Raw genomic sequence first — 17,158 nt, 5'->3', positions numbered from 1 at the left:
ATTTTTAAAAAAGGTGAATTAATATGTATGCACGTGTTTGTGTAAATTGTAGGAGCCAGCAGAGTCCTTAGGAATAATCCCGTTCACAGTTTCTAAGGTTCTTTTTTTCACTAATGAACTTATTTTCTGTTATACATATAGCTGTATGTGTCTCCAGTTATTAAATAACTATGACATGCTCCACTCAGAAATCTTCTATTCTCTCTGTCATCTTGCATTTACAAGGAAATCATTAAGAAAAAAATCATATTTTAAATTATGATATTGATGAAGATTGGTCGTTTCATCCTAGTACATTCTGTCATAATATTCAACACAGAGACAAAGTGAGACTTTTTACATTTAAAAAGTGACCAAAGCTTTAAATTTGTTTAAATTAATTCTGTAAGTAAAAGTAAGATTGGTTGATAATTAAACTGAAATATGACATAAAATGTTCAATTTGTAAGCAAAATTTAAGTTAAAATTATGTAGATTGAAATTTACCCTCGCATATGGTGTCAGGTCATGAAAACCTGATATTTTTTAAAATTCTGTTTGGCACATCTAAAACCAACTGACTTGCTTTGGCCACTTTTAAGTTTTGGTTCTAACTGATAAAATAAGAGTTTTAGGGGCCGCTGCTTGTAAGCATGCCTCTGAAAGTGACATATTGCTGAGGTGGGATTCCTTTATTACTGATGGATGAAAGCTAAATTGGATGTTGCCTTTCCTTTTTTTCTACTCAAATTGGATTTTGGAAGTGCTGGAGACATCTTGAGGCTATAGGAGTATTTTTCTCAGATAGAAACCATTTCTGGATCTATTGACAAGCCTCTGGAGACACATTCACAGATTTTTTTTTTCATTACTTTTCCCCACGTTAACTTGTTACATTTCAGCTTCAGTGTACTTTCTGCTTTCTATCTTCAAAATAGTCCATTAATAATTAAATACCAATATAAAAACAATATATTACTAGCCTATTTCAAGATTTGTGACAGTTTAAACAAATTAAAACTTCGTAACAATCAAAACCATCCCAGGGGAGTTGCTCACCTATGATTACTTGTTATACCTCAAACAATCTCAAACTACTTCCTATCAAAAGTGAAATTTTTGATATAGTTTTTTTTTTTTTTTTTTTTTTTTTTGGAGTTGGGGTCTCCTTCTGTCACCAAGGCTGGAATGTAGTGACACCATCACAACTCACAGCCACATTGATCTCCTGTGCTTAGCAATCCTTCTGCCTCAGCCTCTCTAGTAGCCGGGACTACAGGAGTATGCCACCATACCCAGCTTATTTTTATTTTTTAAATTTTTTTGTAGAGATGAGGTCTCACTGTGTTGCCCAGACTGGTCTCAAATTCCTGTGCTCAAGCACCCCTCTTGCTTCGGCCTCCCAAAGTGCTGGAATTTCATGCATGAGCCACCTCTCCTAGCTAATAATTTTTTTATATGGATTTTTTTAAAAATAGAAAATAAAATAGGCACCATTACTGCCTTAAATGACATGGACTTTCTGGGGTGCCTTCATGAATGGGGGTGAGGGGATGGTTCCCAAACATGGGATCAGTTCCAGTCTTGGTGTTTTACAGATGGCGACTGATGTCCAGAGTTTTAGCTGCTTACCCGAGGTCACATAGCTAGAAGGTTGGAGAGGAGAGTCCAGAACTGAAATAATGTCTTCTGTCACCCTCAACCTGTGTCCTTTTCAATGTCCAGTGACATTTTATATGGCCTTTCTTATATGTATCTCCACTTAAGATGCATCTAATCCAGTGGCCCCATGGGTCATACTTTTTCTTGAACTGGACAGGTCGAATGGGAGCCGGGGAGAAAAAGAATGCCTGCAGCGTCCAGTACCGGCGACCTTTTGGCTGTGCGGTTCTCAGCATCGCTGACCTGCTAACTGGAGAGACAAAGGATGACCTCATCCTGAAAGTATACATGTAAGAGTATACGTGTGCATGGTGGACCTGGGGTGGGCACAGGAGTGCACGGGGTCCTATTTGGTTGGAAGATACTTGACGTGTGTAATAGAAGAGCAATGGATGCTTTTGGATTCTGACTCATTCCTCTACAGCCCGGTAATCCACAGACATGCTGCTAGTGAGTCACATGCCTGTCAGAGGAATCGTGAAATCGAGAACCAATAAATACAGTTTATTAATTAGGTAGAGTACTCCTCGCTACCTAACATAGGGTACTGCCTTTGAATTTACAAACCTAGCATGTCTACCTTCAGACAATTGATTTGTGGATAGTGGGAAATTTTTTTTTCTTTGAGTCAGGGTCTCATTCTGTCAGGCTGGAGTGCAGTGGCATGATTACCACTCACCGCAGCCTTGACCTCCTGGGTTTAGGCAATCCTTCTACCTCAGCCTCCCTAGTAGCTGGGACTACAGATGTGTGCCTCTATGCCTGGCTAATTTTTTTACTTTTTGTAGAGACGAGGTCTCGTTATGTTGCTTAGTCTGGTCTCAAACTCCTGGGCTCAAGCATTCCTCCTGCCTCATGCTCTCAAAGTGCTGGATTGCAGGAATGAGGCACTATGCCTGGCCTGAAATACTTTTTAATATAAATTAATTAGAATCAGGAAAGGGAAACCCAAATTATTTCTCTAGTACTCTTTGTATTAGTTTTGGGGGCAAGCCATAAAAAGTGCCACAAACAGTCTGGTTGAAATAGCAGAAAGTACTGCTGCAGTTCTGGAGGCTAGTGGTCTGAGATCAAAGTGTTGGCAGGGTTGATTCCTTCTGAGGGCTGTGAGGGGAATCTGCTCCATGCCTCTCTCGTAGCTTCTGGTGTTTTGCTGGCCACCTTTGGCCTTCCTTGACTTTTAGACACCTCATTCCCACTTTTGCCTTCTTGTTCACAGTGTTCTCTCTTTGTTCATGTGTCCTTTTTATAAGGACATGATCATATTCGAGTGGGACTCACCCTAATGACCTTATGGTAACCTGATTACCTCTGTAAAGATGCTCTTTCCGAATAAGGTCACATCCTGAGGTGGGGGAGTTAGAATTTCAACGTTACCTGTGTTGGAGGACACAGTTTAACCCAAAATCACCTGATATATTCCAATTCCTAAGTAAAATTGTTTTGTAAATACACGTGGGTTTGAGTCACCCCATGCTCAGCACCTCCCCACTTGATCATCGAGGGCTGATACACGGCAGCATCCTCAGAGCGGACCTACAGGGTTTTCCCTATTCCTGCTCTGAGGACCATGCTCCTGGCCACCTCCACGAGTGAGGCTGCTTTAGTATTTCATTCTGGAGGTTGTGTTGCTATTGCCAACATATGCCAGTGGTCTTTTCATAGGTGGCAGGGGCACAACTTTCCCACTGCCTGTGGGGACAGATCCTCCAAATGGTTTTTTGACAACTGCTGCAGGGTTTCACGGCTGTATCTACTCTCCACCCAATGGGACCCATGCAGTATATTTAGTAATCAGTTTACAAAGATTTATCTAAAGCCTGTGGTGTAGGACTGGATATTCTGTTTATCCCTTTTAAGAGGGGTGAAACCTGTGTCCTTGATTTTAAACTTGATTCACTTCCAATGAAACTAGTGAGTGGTAAAACTCGTTATACTTCTTATCACATGGCAACCCTAGGATGTTCATGGTTGGGCTTAAATCTATGCTGATCTTTCCAAACTCGACTGGTAGTTATCAAATGTAATTATTTAATTTTTCTGAGTCAGAGTCTCACTCTGTCACCCAGACTGGAGTGCAGTAGCGCACTCATGTCCACCACAGCCTTGACCTGCTAGGTTCAGGAAATTCTTACACCTCAACCTTCCAAGTAGCTTGAACTACAGGCATGCGCCACCACGCCTGGCTAATTTTTTGATTTATTGAAGAGACCAGGTCTCGCCAAGTTGCCTAAGCTGGTCTCAAACTCCTGGGCTCAAGCAAACCTTTTGCCTCTGCCTCCCAAAGTGCTGGGATTACAGGCGTGAGCTACTGCACCCAGCCTCAAGCATAGTTTATTTGAAATGCTAATAACTGGTAATAGTCACTGTTTACTGTGTACTTTACTGTGTGTGAGGAACTGTGTTAAGCACTTTGCACATATCATATCATTTCATCCTCACAAACCCATGAAGCAGTCAGATGCTCTTAGCTCATTTTTACACTCAAGGAAACAGAGAGCTAAATAAGTTGCCCAAAGTCCCCTGGCTAATAAGAAAGGGAACCAGATTTGAAGTCAGGACTGCCTGACTCTGGAACTCAAACTCTAAGGCTAACAGGTGGTATTTTTTATTTTTATTTCCAGATATATATTTTTTTCCAGATATTATTTCACACCCCAACCTACTAATGTGATGATCCTGCTGTTATGTGACTTTGCTTTTGAAGAAAACTAATATTCATCCCAAACACAATCTCATCATTGCTTAGAGTCTTCTTTCCAGGTGTGGGTAGCAAGTACTGTATTTATCTTGCCACTGGGAAAACGGAGGGACCGGCAGTCACATGCATCACCCTTGATTATGCAGCCAGCTGAATAAGACCCATGAATTCCAGCTTTGCCTATGGGGAACACTCGCGCTCATAAAAATAATGGTTCTGCTCTTTGTGGTTTTTTATTGTCTGTTTTTTCTTAAGCATCAAATAAGGATTAGAGTAATTCTTGTTGGAAGAGAAACCCCTTAAAAATGCCAGTTCAGCAGTTTGCAAAGCTGTTTCAAGAGGAATGCTAACCGGTCAAAACAGTCACTATAGATTAGAAAGGAACTGTGAATTTAGTAAAACATCTTAGGAGAGTGTCTGTTAGAAACAATAGAAATTGAGAAGTTCTATTTGCTAAGGTGACCGAATCCCTAGCCCAACTGGGACCCAAATAAAGAGCAGTTACAAATACCTGCCTGGGCCTGGAACATATTTCAGTCATATTCTTTGGGAACTTTGATTTTTTAAAAAATTTTATTTTGTTTCATTTTATTTAGAGTTTTGTAAGCTAAAAGCGTGAATTCTGGAAATACTTCACTATCTAATAGGAAGCAAGCCATCTTTCTTCTTTCCCTACTAGACCGAAATAAGAAAACTGGAGACAAAATATATTCAATGGCAATTTGGTGTCTTACGGCTGGAAAGGTGGGATGGTTTCATTCCATCTTAATTTTCCGGCCTTCTAAGATTCAGTGCTCACTTTGGTATCCCACTGTGAACTGACTCGAAAATAACCTCCATTGTGTTCATCCTGGAAAAACCCAGGGTAATGAAATAAATAAAGATGTAAGCAAATGATTGTGAATTACCTGCCTCTGACTTGATCACTGGAAAAGGGAATCTGTGCTGTGGAAGATTTCAACTGATAGTGTATAAAATCGTGATGTTCGGGACTCTTGAGAGGGAGCATTCGTGGCTAATAAAAGATAGTAGCTAATTTACAAATGTGTTCAGAGAAGGCACTTTCTCCCTAGTTCAACAGAAAATAGTGGCAGTAAAGATGAATAGCAGACCCACATATTTATGAGTCCTCTGGAGTCCCCAAGCAGAGGGGCATCCATTCATCCATCCATTCGTGCAACTGGTGCTTTTTAAGCATCCACAGTGTTCAGAATGGGACTTAGATAACCAGTCCCAGATCCAATTCTTGAAAACCTTAACAGTCTATTGATGAACTACACCATGTAAACAAAGATTAACATGAGCCAGCGAATGATAGGAGCTAAGAGAAGGAGAAACAGATGGCTGTGAGAAGACAGAAATGCTGTTTCTCCCGGATGTAGAAGATCTGAGAGAATACTTTTATTACCGTTTAGTAAATCCTGCACGCCTTTTGCCAGTGTAAGCTGTGTTATCATCCGTTTCATTTTGTTTGATTTGTTGCATTCTGGCAATAGCCCAACCTGGTCATGTCATAGTAGGCGGCGACTCACTAAGGAGATCTAACGTTTATTGAGCATTTACTATGTGCCAGACATTAGCCTAAGCCCACACTTATTTAATTTTCTGATATATTGTCCCTGTTTCATAGATGAAGAAATCAAGGCAAGCATGAATAACTCACCTAAAGAACATAGCTCGGTTAACAGTGAAAATTTCAATCTGGGGAGTAGAACTGTTAGTCTGCTTGGTCTTCTGAGTTATGCCTTGTTCGCTGAGGTTTTTGTTGTTGTTGTTTTGGGGCCACTTGTCATCTATGATTTGTTCACACCAGCTGCTTCTGTCATGAGGCAGGTGGTCAGGCATTACTTGATATGTACATTCCTTTTTTTTTTTTGAGTCAGGGTCTTACTGTGTCACCCAGACTTGAGTGCAGTGGCACAATCATGGCTCACCACAGCCCCAAACTCCTGGGCTCAAGGGATCCAACCTTCTCAGCCTCTCAAGGAGCTGGGACTGCAGGTGTGCACCATCATGTCCAACTGATATGTATATTCCTTCATCTGGGGGCAACTTTGCTAAAACTGACAGTCAATTGCTGCAGGTTCTTGGGGGACCTGGTTCTTGGGGGAACCTAGCAGAAGGTCATTGCTAGACCTCATGCATCTTTAAAGCTTAACAGAGTGTTAATGTTTTCACAGGTGTAATACAGAGAGTGAGTGGTACCAAATCCACGAGAATATCATCAAAAAGCTGAATGCGCGTTATAATTTGACTGGCTCCAATGCAGGTGAGTATATGGGTTGGCTGACTTTCCCTACACTTTTCATTTCGGGCCCTTACTTGGAGTTGTCTGTGTGCGAAGGAAATAGTCCTTGTTTTTCTCTCTCTTCACTCCCTCACTTTAAAAATGCTCAGTCAACCTTCTGGTATGTTCTCTAATACTATGATAGGCTTGTGAAAAATGCACTCCATTCTGGTTTGAAACAAAGAATAGGATCTGGATTTGTTCAGTGATACCAAATCTAGAGACTTCTGTGTTGTTACCGAAGGCTAAAAACCAAATGAGAAATATGCTTGGGTCCGTGGCTGATGTGTCAAATAGGTTTGATAAACAGCAATCTGTCAGGAAGGTCTAATAGAAAACATACTTCACGGCCCACAGCTGGCTGCAAGCAGTAACGCTATTAACAAACATACAAGTTCACACATTGACGTTGGCTAAGAAGGAAAGTGATGCTGACTACAGTGTCACGTAGGGAAAGATGTAGGCATGCTTGTTCAGAGGGGACCAGAAATATTATATACCACTGTAACGTGGAGTATATGGTACATAGTATTATATTATACCAATAACATAGACAATATACTACATGTATAGATTATATAGCATATATAGCGACATCTTTAAGTTTGGTCCATAAACAAAAGCTTGGTGAATATCATTTGCTCCATATCTGCCATTCTCACCCAGATCGAAGCAAAATAAATTATGCAGTTGCGTACTTTCATTGACATAAAAAAAAAACTTCAAATTAAGTTAGCGGTTACTTGAACTGAATATTTTTTGAAGGCAAGATTTATTGATTGGACAGAAAAACTCCCAGAGTGGGAGGGGACCTGTGGGGGTTGCCCTGCTGATTTTTATGACTGATTTTTAAGGCATCTTAAATATAGATATTTGTGTTATAGTTCAACTTGCCTGGCAATTAGAAAAACTGGAATTTAAATTCAGACCACCTTTTTTTTGGCACATCTCGTTAGGCTGAACTGACCCACAAAGAGAGAATAACTGCAGGCAGAGCTTTGTGGTTCAGTTCAATGAGAACTTAAGTACCCACGACTCACACATGTGGCAATGCTTCAGGGTGTAGTGAGGGGGGAGGTCAGTTTTCTCCTCCCTCCCCTCAGAGCAGGGGAAGTAACTTGGGTTTTATTTGATGCAGATGATCATTTGCTTTGGACAAAGTCTGGTATCTACCACTAAATAAACAAGATACTTGGAGCACTTACTATTGCTGGCATAGTCTCTAAAGGACTTGGAGGAGACAGTGAACGTGGAATATGACATGGAACTGTACTATATGCTTGTCTTCTCTTTTCCTGTAAAAGAATGAGAACTCAACAAGTTATATGCAACCAAATGGTTTTATTTCAGTGTTCCCTCAGTAAGATGGCAGAGCTTCTGCTTTTTAAAAACTTAACTTGCCTAATTCATTGGTGAGCTTCCAGTCAAATCCACTAGTTCTGTTCTAAACCTGTTGGGGTTTCTTACTGTTGACCATTATTTTGTTATTAAATACACTCTAGTTCTGTGTCTACTGTCCAATTCAGTAGACACTAGCTGTTGAGCACTAGATATGAGCCTACCACAGCACTAGGACTGAGATGTGTTGTAATTGCATACCTGATTTTGAAGTCTTGGTACGATACAAGGAATATGAAATATCTCATTCATAATTTTAACATTGGTTCCATGTTGAAATGGCAACATTTTGGGTACATTGGGCTAAATGAAATATATTATTTTTGGGCAACCCTCTTTCAGATCCCCTCCCTCTTGGGAACTTTTCTGTCTTCTTAATAAACTCCTGCAAAATATATATTATTTTTCCCCCTACTGGAACAGAGATTTTTTAATTATCCCACATCTCACTACTTAAAAATAACCATTACCAACATTAGATAAACTTTTCTGCAGATATTTCTGTATGAATAATTATAGAAAAAAGAGAACTATATAGCCCTTGTATTGAAGTGAAATACTACTTTTTAAAATCTTTGCATACATTTTCACAGAACTGATATCATACTATATATGCTATTTTAAGTTATAAAATATATTATTACAATTAATTTTATTTGTTTCTTTTACTTTTCTAATGTGGCTACTAGGAGGGTTTAAGTTTCATTTGTAATTCACATCTTTCTGAGTCAGTGGTGCTCCAGACTCAGTTTATAAAGGATAACTTTTTTTAAAAAGGTTCTTCCTATGTCTCACACATTCATTACACCTTGCTCCTTTCTGCCTATTACCTGTGGAGAGAGGAGTTGTTAACCATTGTGTATCTTGTTCTTTTTCTCTGATAGGCCTGTTATCTTAACATGCTTGCAGTTATCCTCTATGTGAATAAACAAGTGTAACTAACCCTAACCTTCTGGTTTTTCCCACATCATCCCTGACCTCCCTATCATTGTAATGTGGACTTGACAATCCAGGAAATGTCAGACTGTGGGATACCCTTCTTTCCCAACTCCTTGTCATCCTTAGACTTTCTGCCCTCTTCAAATATGCCTTGTGCAAAACGACATCCATCTGTTGTTGGGTTGCTTGAAATATCATGGTCCACACTCTAAGGTGATACCCAGTTTCCTCTTGAATCATGAGGGAATTCTCAGTAATGGACTCTGATTTGTAGCTCCAGATAGATTCCTAACATAACTGATCCTGTATTCTATAAAGCCTCTATTCAGAGTCAGGGTTCCAGTTAAACCAAACTATCAATGTCTTCCTGCTTACAGATAGGAGTCATCTCTTAGAGAGTATGGTGTGGTGTTTAGGAGATTTTCTTCTGCAAGCAGGAAGTCCTAGATTTGAATTACTGTTTCACTGGATAATAGGAGTATCATCCTCTAAGGGATATTGGGAGGATTCAAAGGGAAAATATATGCAAAGTACTTACCATGGGACTTGATATGTGTTAAGTGTATGCGTTTAATGTTAGTTATTATTATTATTTTTTACCCACTTTGAAGCCGTCATCTGAGATATTCTACCCCTACTTTTTAAGTCACTTTGTTTCATTTTTTCAGAATGGATCCTGATTTAATCTCCTTAATGAAGACTTCTAGAATAATACAGTTGAATTATTGATCGGTTGAATCATTGAGATAACCTCGCCTATGCTTTTCCCCCTCTGTCTCCTCTCTGCTGATTTGATTACTAATATCTCTTTCTGGGTTCTTTTAATTTCATTGACTTCCTTCTGATTATATATATGAACTCTGGGAAGGAGGGGCAGCATATTCTGTTTCCCTGGTAGTTCCTCAGATGCTTGGTGCTCCACACATTCCATGTGTTTTGTCGATTTTATTGACTCACTGACTACTTATTCTTTCTGGAATTCTGAGTGAGGCTTTACCAGAAAGTGAGATCCAAACCCCCGAGTCTTACCTTTTCTGTTTACAGCCCTTGTACTGAAGCAAAATGCTGCTTTTTGAAACCGTTGCAGAGAATGAAGCAAAGCATTGTGCTATAAAGCCTTATGTAAGGCAGGACCCTTCTCCATTTTGCTGCCTACTGTGATACTTAGATTCCTAGGTAGACAAATGTTCACTCTTTACACCTGGCTTGTGCTAAAGAGCCCTGTTCATTCTCCTGTCCTTATGGTCTCAGCCTTTCTCCATCTTTCTCTCTTCAAGCCTGGATCCCAGCCAGGCCCACACAGCCAGCATCCACCTGCCCTCTGATCTCCTTGTCTCTACCTGATAGCCTCTCTCAAGCCAAGGCAAACCCAGCCTTAAGCCTTATCAGCCTTATATTTATAGCTCCAGAGAGAGAAAGCTCAGGAAGAAGCTTTAAAAATATTTTTAAACATATGCAGCTGACAATTAAGTTCACAAACTCATCCTAGAAAAAGTGCTACACAGTTCTTTGCTGAATATCACTATGGTCACTTTCAAAATACTCCCCTTGGGAAGCTATGCGTCAATGCCAGCGCCTAGTCCACCTGTTAAAGCAATTTTGGTACTCTTTTTCTGGAATGGTCATCAAAGCTCTTATTGAATTATCCTTCATGTCCTGAATGTCATCAAATGTCTTTCCTTCAAGATTTCCTTTATCTTCAGGTAAAGAAAAATGTCACTGGGGCCCAGATCAGGTGAGTAGGTAGGGTGCTCCAATATAGTACTATATTTGAAATATATTATATAGTAAATATAGTACTGCCAACATAAGCTCACCATGGCAAGTTCGTGAACTTAATCGTCAGACTTCAACAAATAATGACATCAGTTCTGATGGCTATTCCAGAAAAAGAGTTCCAAAATTGCTTTGATGGGTGGACTAGACACTGGTATCAGTGCATAGCTTCCCAAGAAGAGTACTTTGAAGGTGACCATAGTGGTATTCAGCAGTGATGTATGTAGCACTTTTCCTAGGATGATTCGCAAACCTAATTGTCAGACCTGTTATACTGTTCCCACCAAAGTTCCTACCCTTCAGTCTTGGTGGGCCATCATTCTGTGTCACCTTGATCTATTTCCTTCTTGAGAAGAGGGACTTCTATGCCAGCAGATATTTGGCTTCCTTATTATTGAAAGGGAGGCACATTAATGACTTACTTAAAAGTAATAGGGGAGGCAAGAATACAAGAAATTGAAGTGGGAAATTGTGATGCCTAATGTTTAAACTATCACTGTGGTTAAATATGTTGGCTTCCACGGTTTTCTCCTTGGACCACAGGATTGCCAGTTAAGTGAAAGCAGTGCAGTCAAACGTTTTCAAGAGAATTGGGTTCACTCTCAAAAGTGCTGTTTTTCCCTACTTTTCTCTGCTATTCCTTGGTCATTGATACTAAAAAAAGAAAAAAAAGGATAACCTTGAAATGAGTTTCAGAAACAAATTCTTCCAGCTGATTTCCAGACCCTTTATGCTCCATTGATGTCTTCCTTTTGAAGTTGTAATATTGTCTGGTTAATAGAGAAAGAATTCATCCATTTAACTGAGCTTTTTCCCTCTAACCTAAGACTTAAGGTATATTAACCACTATCTTAATCGAGTTTAGAAACTCAGAAAAAATTGCAAGTGATCCATTTAACTTTTAAATACTAAAATAATTGTATTAATACATTTAAATACTAAAAGAATTGTATTAATATATCACCATGGTTAGATTTAGTTAGATTGAGTAATTTGAAATGCCCAAAGTTGTGTGGTATGAGATTTTAAAATCCAAAGGTAATGTTGTGAGAACTTCAAATTCCAAAAATATTCATTAAAGTGAGCCTGTTTTAGGTTTGTTGAGCAAATGGTTTTTATAAATATCACCTCTCATAGATAGCAGCTGAATTCTAGGAATGTGAAATTAGATTGAGCCAATATGATTTACGGAGACAAATTAAGTTCTAAGACATGAAACAAAGTCTGTAAAAATCATTGTATGTCCTAAGAGAAACCTCAAAATCTGTTCATATTACTGTGTTTTTATGAAATATTATTTGTTTTAGCTTTCACAATAGCTTACAGTTAGAAGAAATTGTATTTGCTAATTAGGTAAATTTCTAAATTTTATTTGCTAATTAGGTAAATTTCTAAAATCTTTTTTTTCTTAGTAAGAGGAGCATACGTGGTTGCATTCCTGCCAACTGTACTTTTTATTTTTTATTTTTTTTTAGAGACAGGGTCTTGCTCTGTCACCAAGGCTAGAGTGAGTGTCGTGGCACAATCCTAGCTCACTGCTGCTTTGAACTCCCAGCCTCAAGTGATCTTCTTACCACCTCAGTAGCCAGGACTACAGGTGCACACCACCAGCATGGGCTAATTTTTTTTTTTTAATAGAGATGGAATCTCACTATTTTGCCCAGACTTGTCTTGAACTCCTGGCCTCAATTCACCTCAGCTTCCCACTGTGCTGAGATTACAGACATGGACCACGGTGCCTGGCCCTGCCAACTGTAATTGTTAAGCCCCACAGATGGTTAAAAGGAATTACCTAGATAAGGCGCCCACAACATATAGGGAGAGCAGGTTAGCTCTACGCAGGAAGTATGTTGTGTTCATTATTTTGCTGAGGTGAGTCTTTTGAGAGTTAGTGTTGTATTTTTGTGGTTCACAGTCCTATCCACACATACCAATGAAGTAATTTAATTCAGTATTACCGAATTGGTATAACTCTTAAGGATTTGATTGTTGAACGTTGTATTTGCTTTCTTTTTTTTTTTTTTTTTTTTTGAGTTGGAGTCTCACTCTGTCGCCCAGACTGGAGTGCAGTGGCCGCACCGCAGCCTCGACCTGCTGGGCTCCGGCGATCCTTCCGCCTCAGCCTTCCGAGTAGCCGGAATTACAGGCATGCGCTACCACGCCCGGCTGATTTTTTGATTTATTGTAGAGATGAGGTCTCGCTGCCCAGGCGGGTCTAGAACCCGCGGGTCAGGCAATCCACTCACCTCAGCCTCCCAAAGGCGCGGGATTACAGGCTGAGCCACCGAGCCCGGCTTGTATTTGCTTTCTAATATCATAAAAATAAAAGTGATACTTACTGGCACCACCTATTGACTAGAAATATAGTATGTGACCTTTTGCTTAATTTTGAAATTTCCTAATTATTAAACTATGATCTTTCAAAAATTATTTCAATGGTTTTTTTAGCTAATTTTACTTAGAGAAAAGTTGTAAGAATAGTACAAAGAATTCTTAAATCCTAAAGGTTAACATTTTACTATATTTGCTTTTCTCCTTGTGCCATGTATGTGTGTAGTCATATATAATTCAATATACTAAATTGACATAATTCTTAAGAATTGCATCAGGGCTTGTGATGGTGTATGTTTGCGTATATATATATATGTACATATATACATATATATGCATATATACACACATATGTACATATATACATTCATATATATCGTATACATGTGTGTATATATATATATTTCTCTTCCTGAACTACTTGAGTACAAATTGCAGACATGATGCCTCTCTTCCCCTGCTTACTTCAGAACATGGCAACATTGCCACAGTACTGTTATCAAAATCAGGACGTTAACATTGATATAATACTGTCATCTAATCTACAAACCTTATTCAGATTTTGACAACTTCTCAATTTTTTCTATAGCAAAAGAAAACCCAAGCTGTAGTGCATGCAGTTGTCATATCTTTTTAGTTTCCTTTAATCTAAATAATCCTCTTCTAATGATAGCAAAGAAAAAAATAATCCACAATATGATAGCAAATTATATTGTAAGATGTTTTTGAAGCTTCATGAAGTATTTAAAAAAAAAAACTAAACCCAAATTATAAGTTAATGGAAGTAGTGCTTAGAGCTTAATTTTATTTTTTAAATTAGTTATAATTAGCTAATTTAGATATAATCACTAGCAATACTGTCTGGAAAATTTGCTATATAGAAAAAATATGGAAAATTTCAATAAATTAAAATGATTGGACATTAAAATATAGTCATAGATACTATTATAGAGAAGGAAAAATATCTTCCTCATCCAACCTAGGTTCATGGATGAGGCCCTGATAACAAAAAAAAGCATATAAATATACTTAAGTTGTATGGAGCATGCGAGCTTTCATTAGAAATGAAGACCTGAAGAAACAGTTAAATCTTAGTGTTTTTTTTAATAGTAGGTTTGTTGAAGAACAGGGAGTTGTGAAGAAATATGATAGGGCAGAAAAGGTATTATTTAATGGTAATAAAATGGAGGAAACTAAGCAAGACCTGTTTATTCAGATTCTTTTCTGCAACACTTTGTTTTCAGAGATAAGTATGTTTTTTTCCTCTGGGTTTTGGAAGGGCACCTCTTATGACCTGCTTCAGGGAGAAGGGCAGTGAAGGTCAGTGAGATCTTCCTACACATGCTGTCTCTCAAAATAGTAAAGGTGCCATCTTTAGGGTAATGTGTCTTGAACCTTATGCTCTATATACATTTTTTTAAAGTAGTTTTCAGTCAGTGGATTTCTGTGTGCTTGGTGTCGTGAAAAAAAAAAAAATACAAACAGGTCATTATAGTCACAGTTAAAAAAAAAAATGAACCCCAAAACACTTTTTAGCCTTGACATAATCCTCAGTGTATACCATTAAAATGTGTTCACATACTAAATCAGAATAAAGATGTAAAATTTAAGGTGAAAAATTTCCCTGAGTTGAAAAGGAAATGTTAAATTCCTTTTGAATGGTATCATCCCCTCCTACAATTGTAGCTTCCACCAACTGTGGTCAAGTCCAGCTCTAATTTCTGGTCAGCAGATTTCTTTTATGGTTAAGACTCAATGGAAGTAAATAATGTCAGATGTCTTCGATGTCCCTTAGTTTGGCATTCTATGACATTATGTATTGCTTCTATCTTATTTTCTCTACAACTCTTAACCATGAGCTAACTACTTCTTCAGAGAAGGCATAAAAGCCTCTCCAAAACTGAAATTTAGAACCAGTCGATCTGTGGACCAGGAGTTATGATCACAAAATTATTTGTTCATGCTTATCATACCTTTTACATGTTAGATGGTAGACGGCCCAATGGATAAAGTTCCCCGCTTCAAAGATCTCAAGGAAATGATCTTCAGATGGTAATCCTATTGTCAGATGCTTTTAATTATTCTCAGTCATGTCAAAATTACATTTTTTAACAGTAAACTTAGTCTAAGGGTGCTGTCGGCAATAGGCATATTCACAAATTGAATAGCACTGATTGAAATCAGAAATCAAGGTGTGACTATTAAGAAAGTCTTTCTTTTCAACATTGAGGGCATTTTGCACACATGGTTACCTTAGACTGACTATAGTCGATCCTAGTGGATGGGATTTGGGATGCATGTGTAATTTTCTCCTTATAGTCTATTGCATTTGTCAGAATTAAACTGTGACCCTATATACACTCCATTAACAAGTAAAATATAATTAAAATATTATTCTTTAAATAAATAAATAAATTGGTCTTCAAAGTACATCTGAAAAAGGAGCTACATCCCTAAATTTGAGTAGTGGTAACATTAATCACATAAGTGTCTAGCTCTCAAGGATGACAATCTTGAAGGACAGCTGTCATTTGGGTAATCTGGTCCTGTCAGATAGAGGCTTGAAGTAACTAGGCTCCCTCCATCGCATAATTAGCACATCATTAAGTAGGCCTTTCATTACTGTTCACAGTTCCCACCTTGTCATCATTATCTTGTTTTCTTCATCTAACCTGGCTCATTTTTGCTCTTCCAATCTCTTCCTACTGCTCTGGCTTTTGCTCCATTGAATCATTTTTCTGCAATTTTGTCTCACTTGACACCATTTTCCTTTCTAGACATTGTACTTTCTTTTTTTCTTCTCCAGAGTCTCTGAAAGCCTGTCCCCGACCTCCCAGTATAAATGCTTCACCTTATTCACCAAGGATTTTAAAACTTGGTGTAGCCAGAGTATACCCTTGAAAGTTCTCTCTAGCTTTGCATTGAACCCAAATAGGATATATAGCTTCTAATGTATTGATTGAAAAAGTCAATTATCTTATCCTATATCTGTAACACATAATATTCTAATGCCTGAAGCAGCACTTAGATGACTAATTTTGTAAATCAAGCACATGGGGGGGTACAGAAGTAAAAACTTGAGCTGTAATAATATTGAGGTTCTGATATGTTAGAAATGAACAGATTTCACTAAAGGTGACTTTCTAAAAGAATCTAATTTCATTTTTAGGAAGTTTCACTTACACCTCATGATTTTAGTAATTTTTCAGTATGAGCTTAGAAATCCTACTTACTGTGTTTTGCTTCTAATCCCCATCTCATAAACACATACGGAGTATATAAATACTGTCAAGAAATTGTATTTTTAGAGTTCATTACAGAATGGTAGTATTAAGAGCTGCACCAACCTGCTCCAAATTGGAACTGCAACTGGTGACTTTTTTTTTTTTTTGAGTCATAGTCTTACTCTGGCATCCAGACTGGAGTGCAGTGGCACACTCATGGCCACTGCAGCCTCAACCCGTTGGGCTCAGGTGATCCTTTAGCCTCAGCCTTCCAGGTAGCTGGAACTACAGTCATGTGCCACAATGCCTGACTAATTTTGTTGTTGTTGTTGTTGTTGTTGTTGTTGTAGACATGAGGTCTTGCCAAGTTGCCTGGCTGTCTTGAATACCTAGGCTCAGGTAGTTATCGCCTCTGCCTCCCAAAGCACTGGGATCACAAGAATGAGCCACTGTAGCCAGCCTGAAATCATGTTTTAAAACAACACTAATGTCTACAAGTTTTCCTAAGAGTATACAGCAAATGAAGAAACACTTATTCAAGAATAACTGCTAGATTCTTAATTGGTGTTTTAAGAAAGTATTTTTGGTGTTGCCTGTGAAATGGGACTGAGAACAAAAGTAGAACTGATGACTGAGTTAATGGCTATTGCAGATATAAAGCCAAGAAATAACAGAGGTTCATACTAATATGATTGCCATGAAGATGAGAAAAAGTAGTGAAAGCACTATATACTGAATATAGGAAGTTATATATCTTAGTGGTGTGTTAGATATGTGGGAATAGGAAAAAATGAGGAATCATGGAAGACTTCTGAATGTCTTATCTGAGAAACTATATAGATAATTGGCTTTGTACTGAGA

General features: G+C 38.3%; 1 protein-coding gene across 1 annotated transcript in view; it reads left to right on the top strand.

The window, feature by feature from the left end:
• DOCK4 (dedicator of cytokinesis 4) overlaps window positions 1–17,158 on the top strand; it is a 534,984-nt gene that overhangs the window by 319,919 nt on the left and 197,907 nt on the right. The window contains exons 11-12 of the mRNA XM_021715022.1: window positions 1,799–1,931; window positions 6,523–6,611. Of these exons, the coding sequence (XP_021570697.1) occupies window positions 1,799–1,931; window positions 6,523–6,611 (222 nt within the window). The remainder of the gene's footprint in view (window positions 1–1,798; window positions 1,932–6,522; window positions 6,612–17,158) is intronic.

The sequence above is a fragment of the Carlito syrichta genome, unplaced genomic scaffold, assembly GCF_000164805.1.
Source record: "Carlito syrichta isolate Samal-C Ts95f unplaced genomic scaffold, Tarsius_syrichta-2.0.1 Scaffold306577, whole genome shotgun sequence".
Taxonomy (NCBI): Eukaryota; Metazoa; Chordata; class Mammalia; order Primates; family Tarsiidae; genus Carlito; species Carlito syrichta.
The sequence above is the reverse complement of the archived record's forward strand: the minus strand, read 5'-3'. Positions and strand labels throughout refer to the sequence as shown.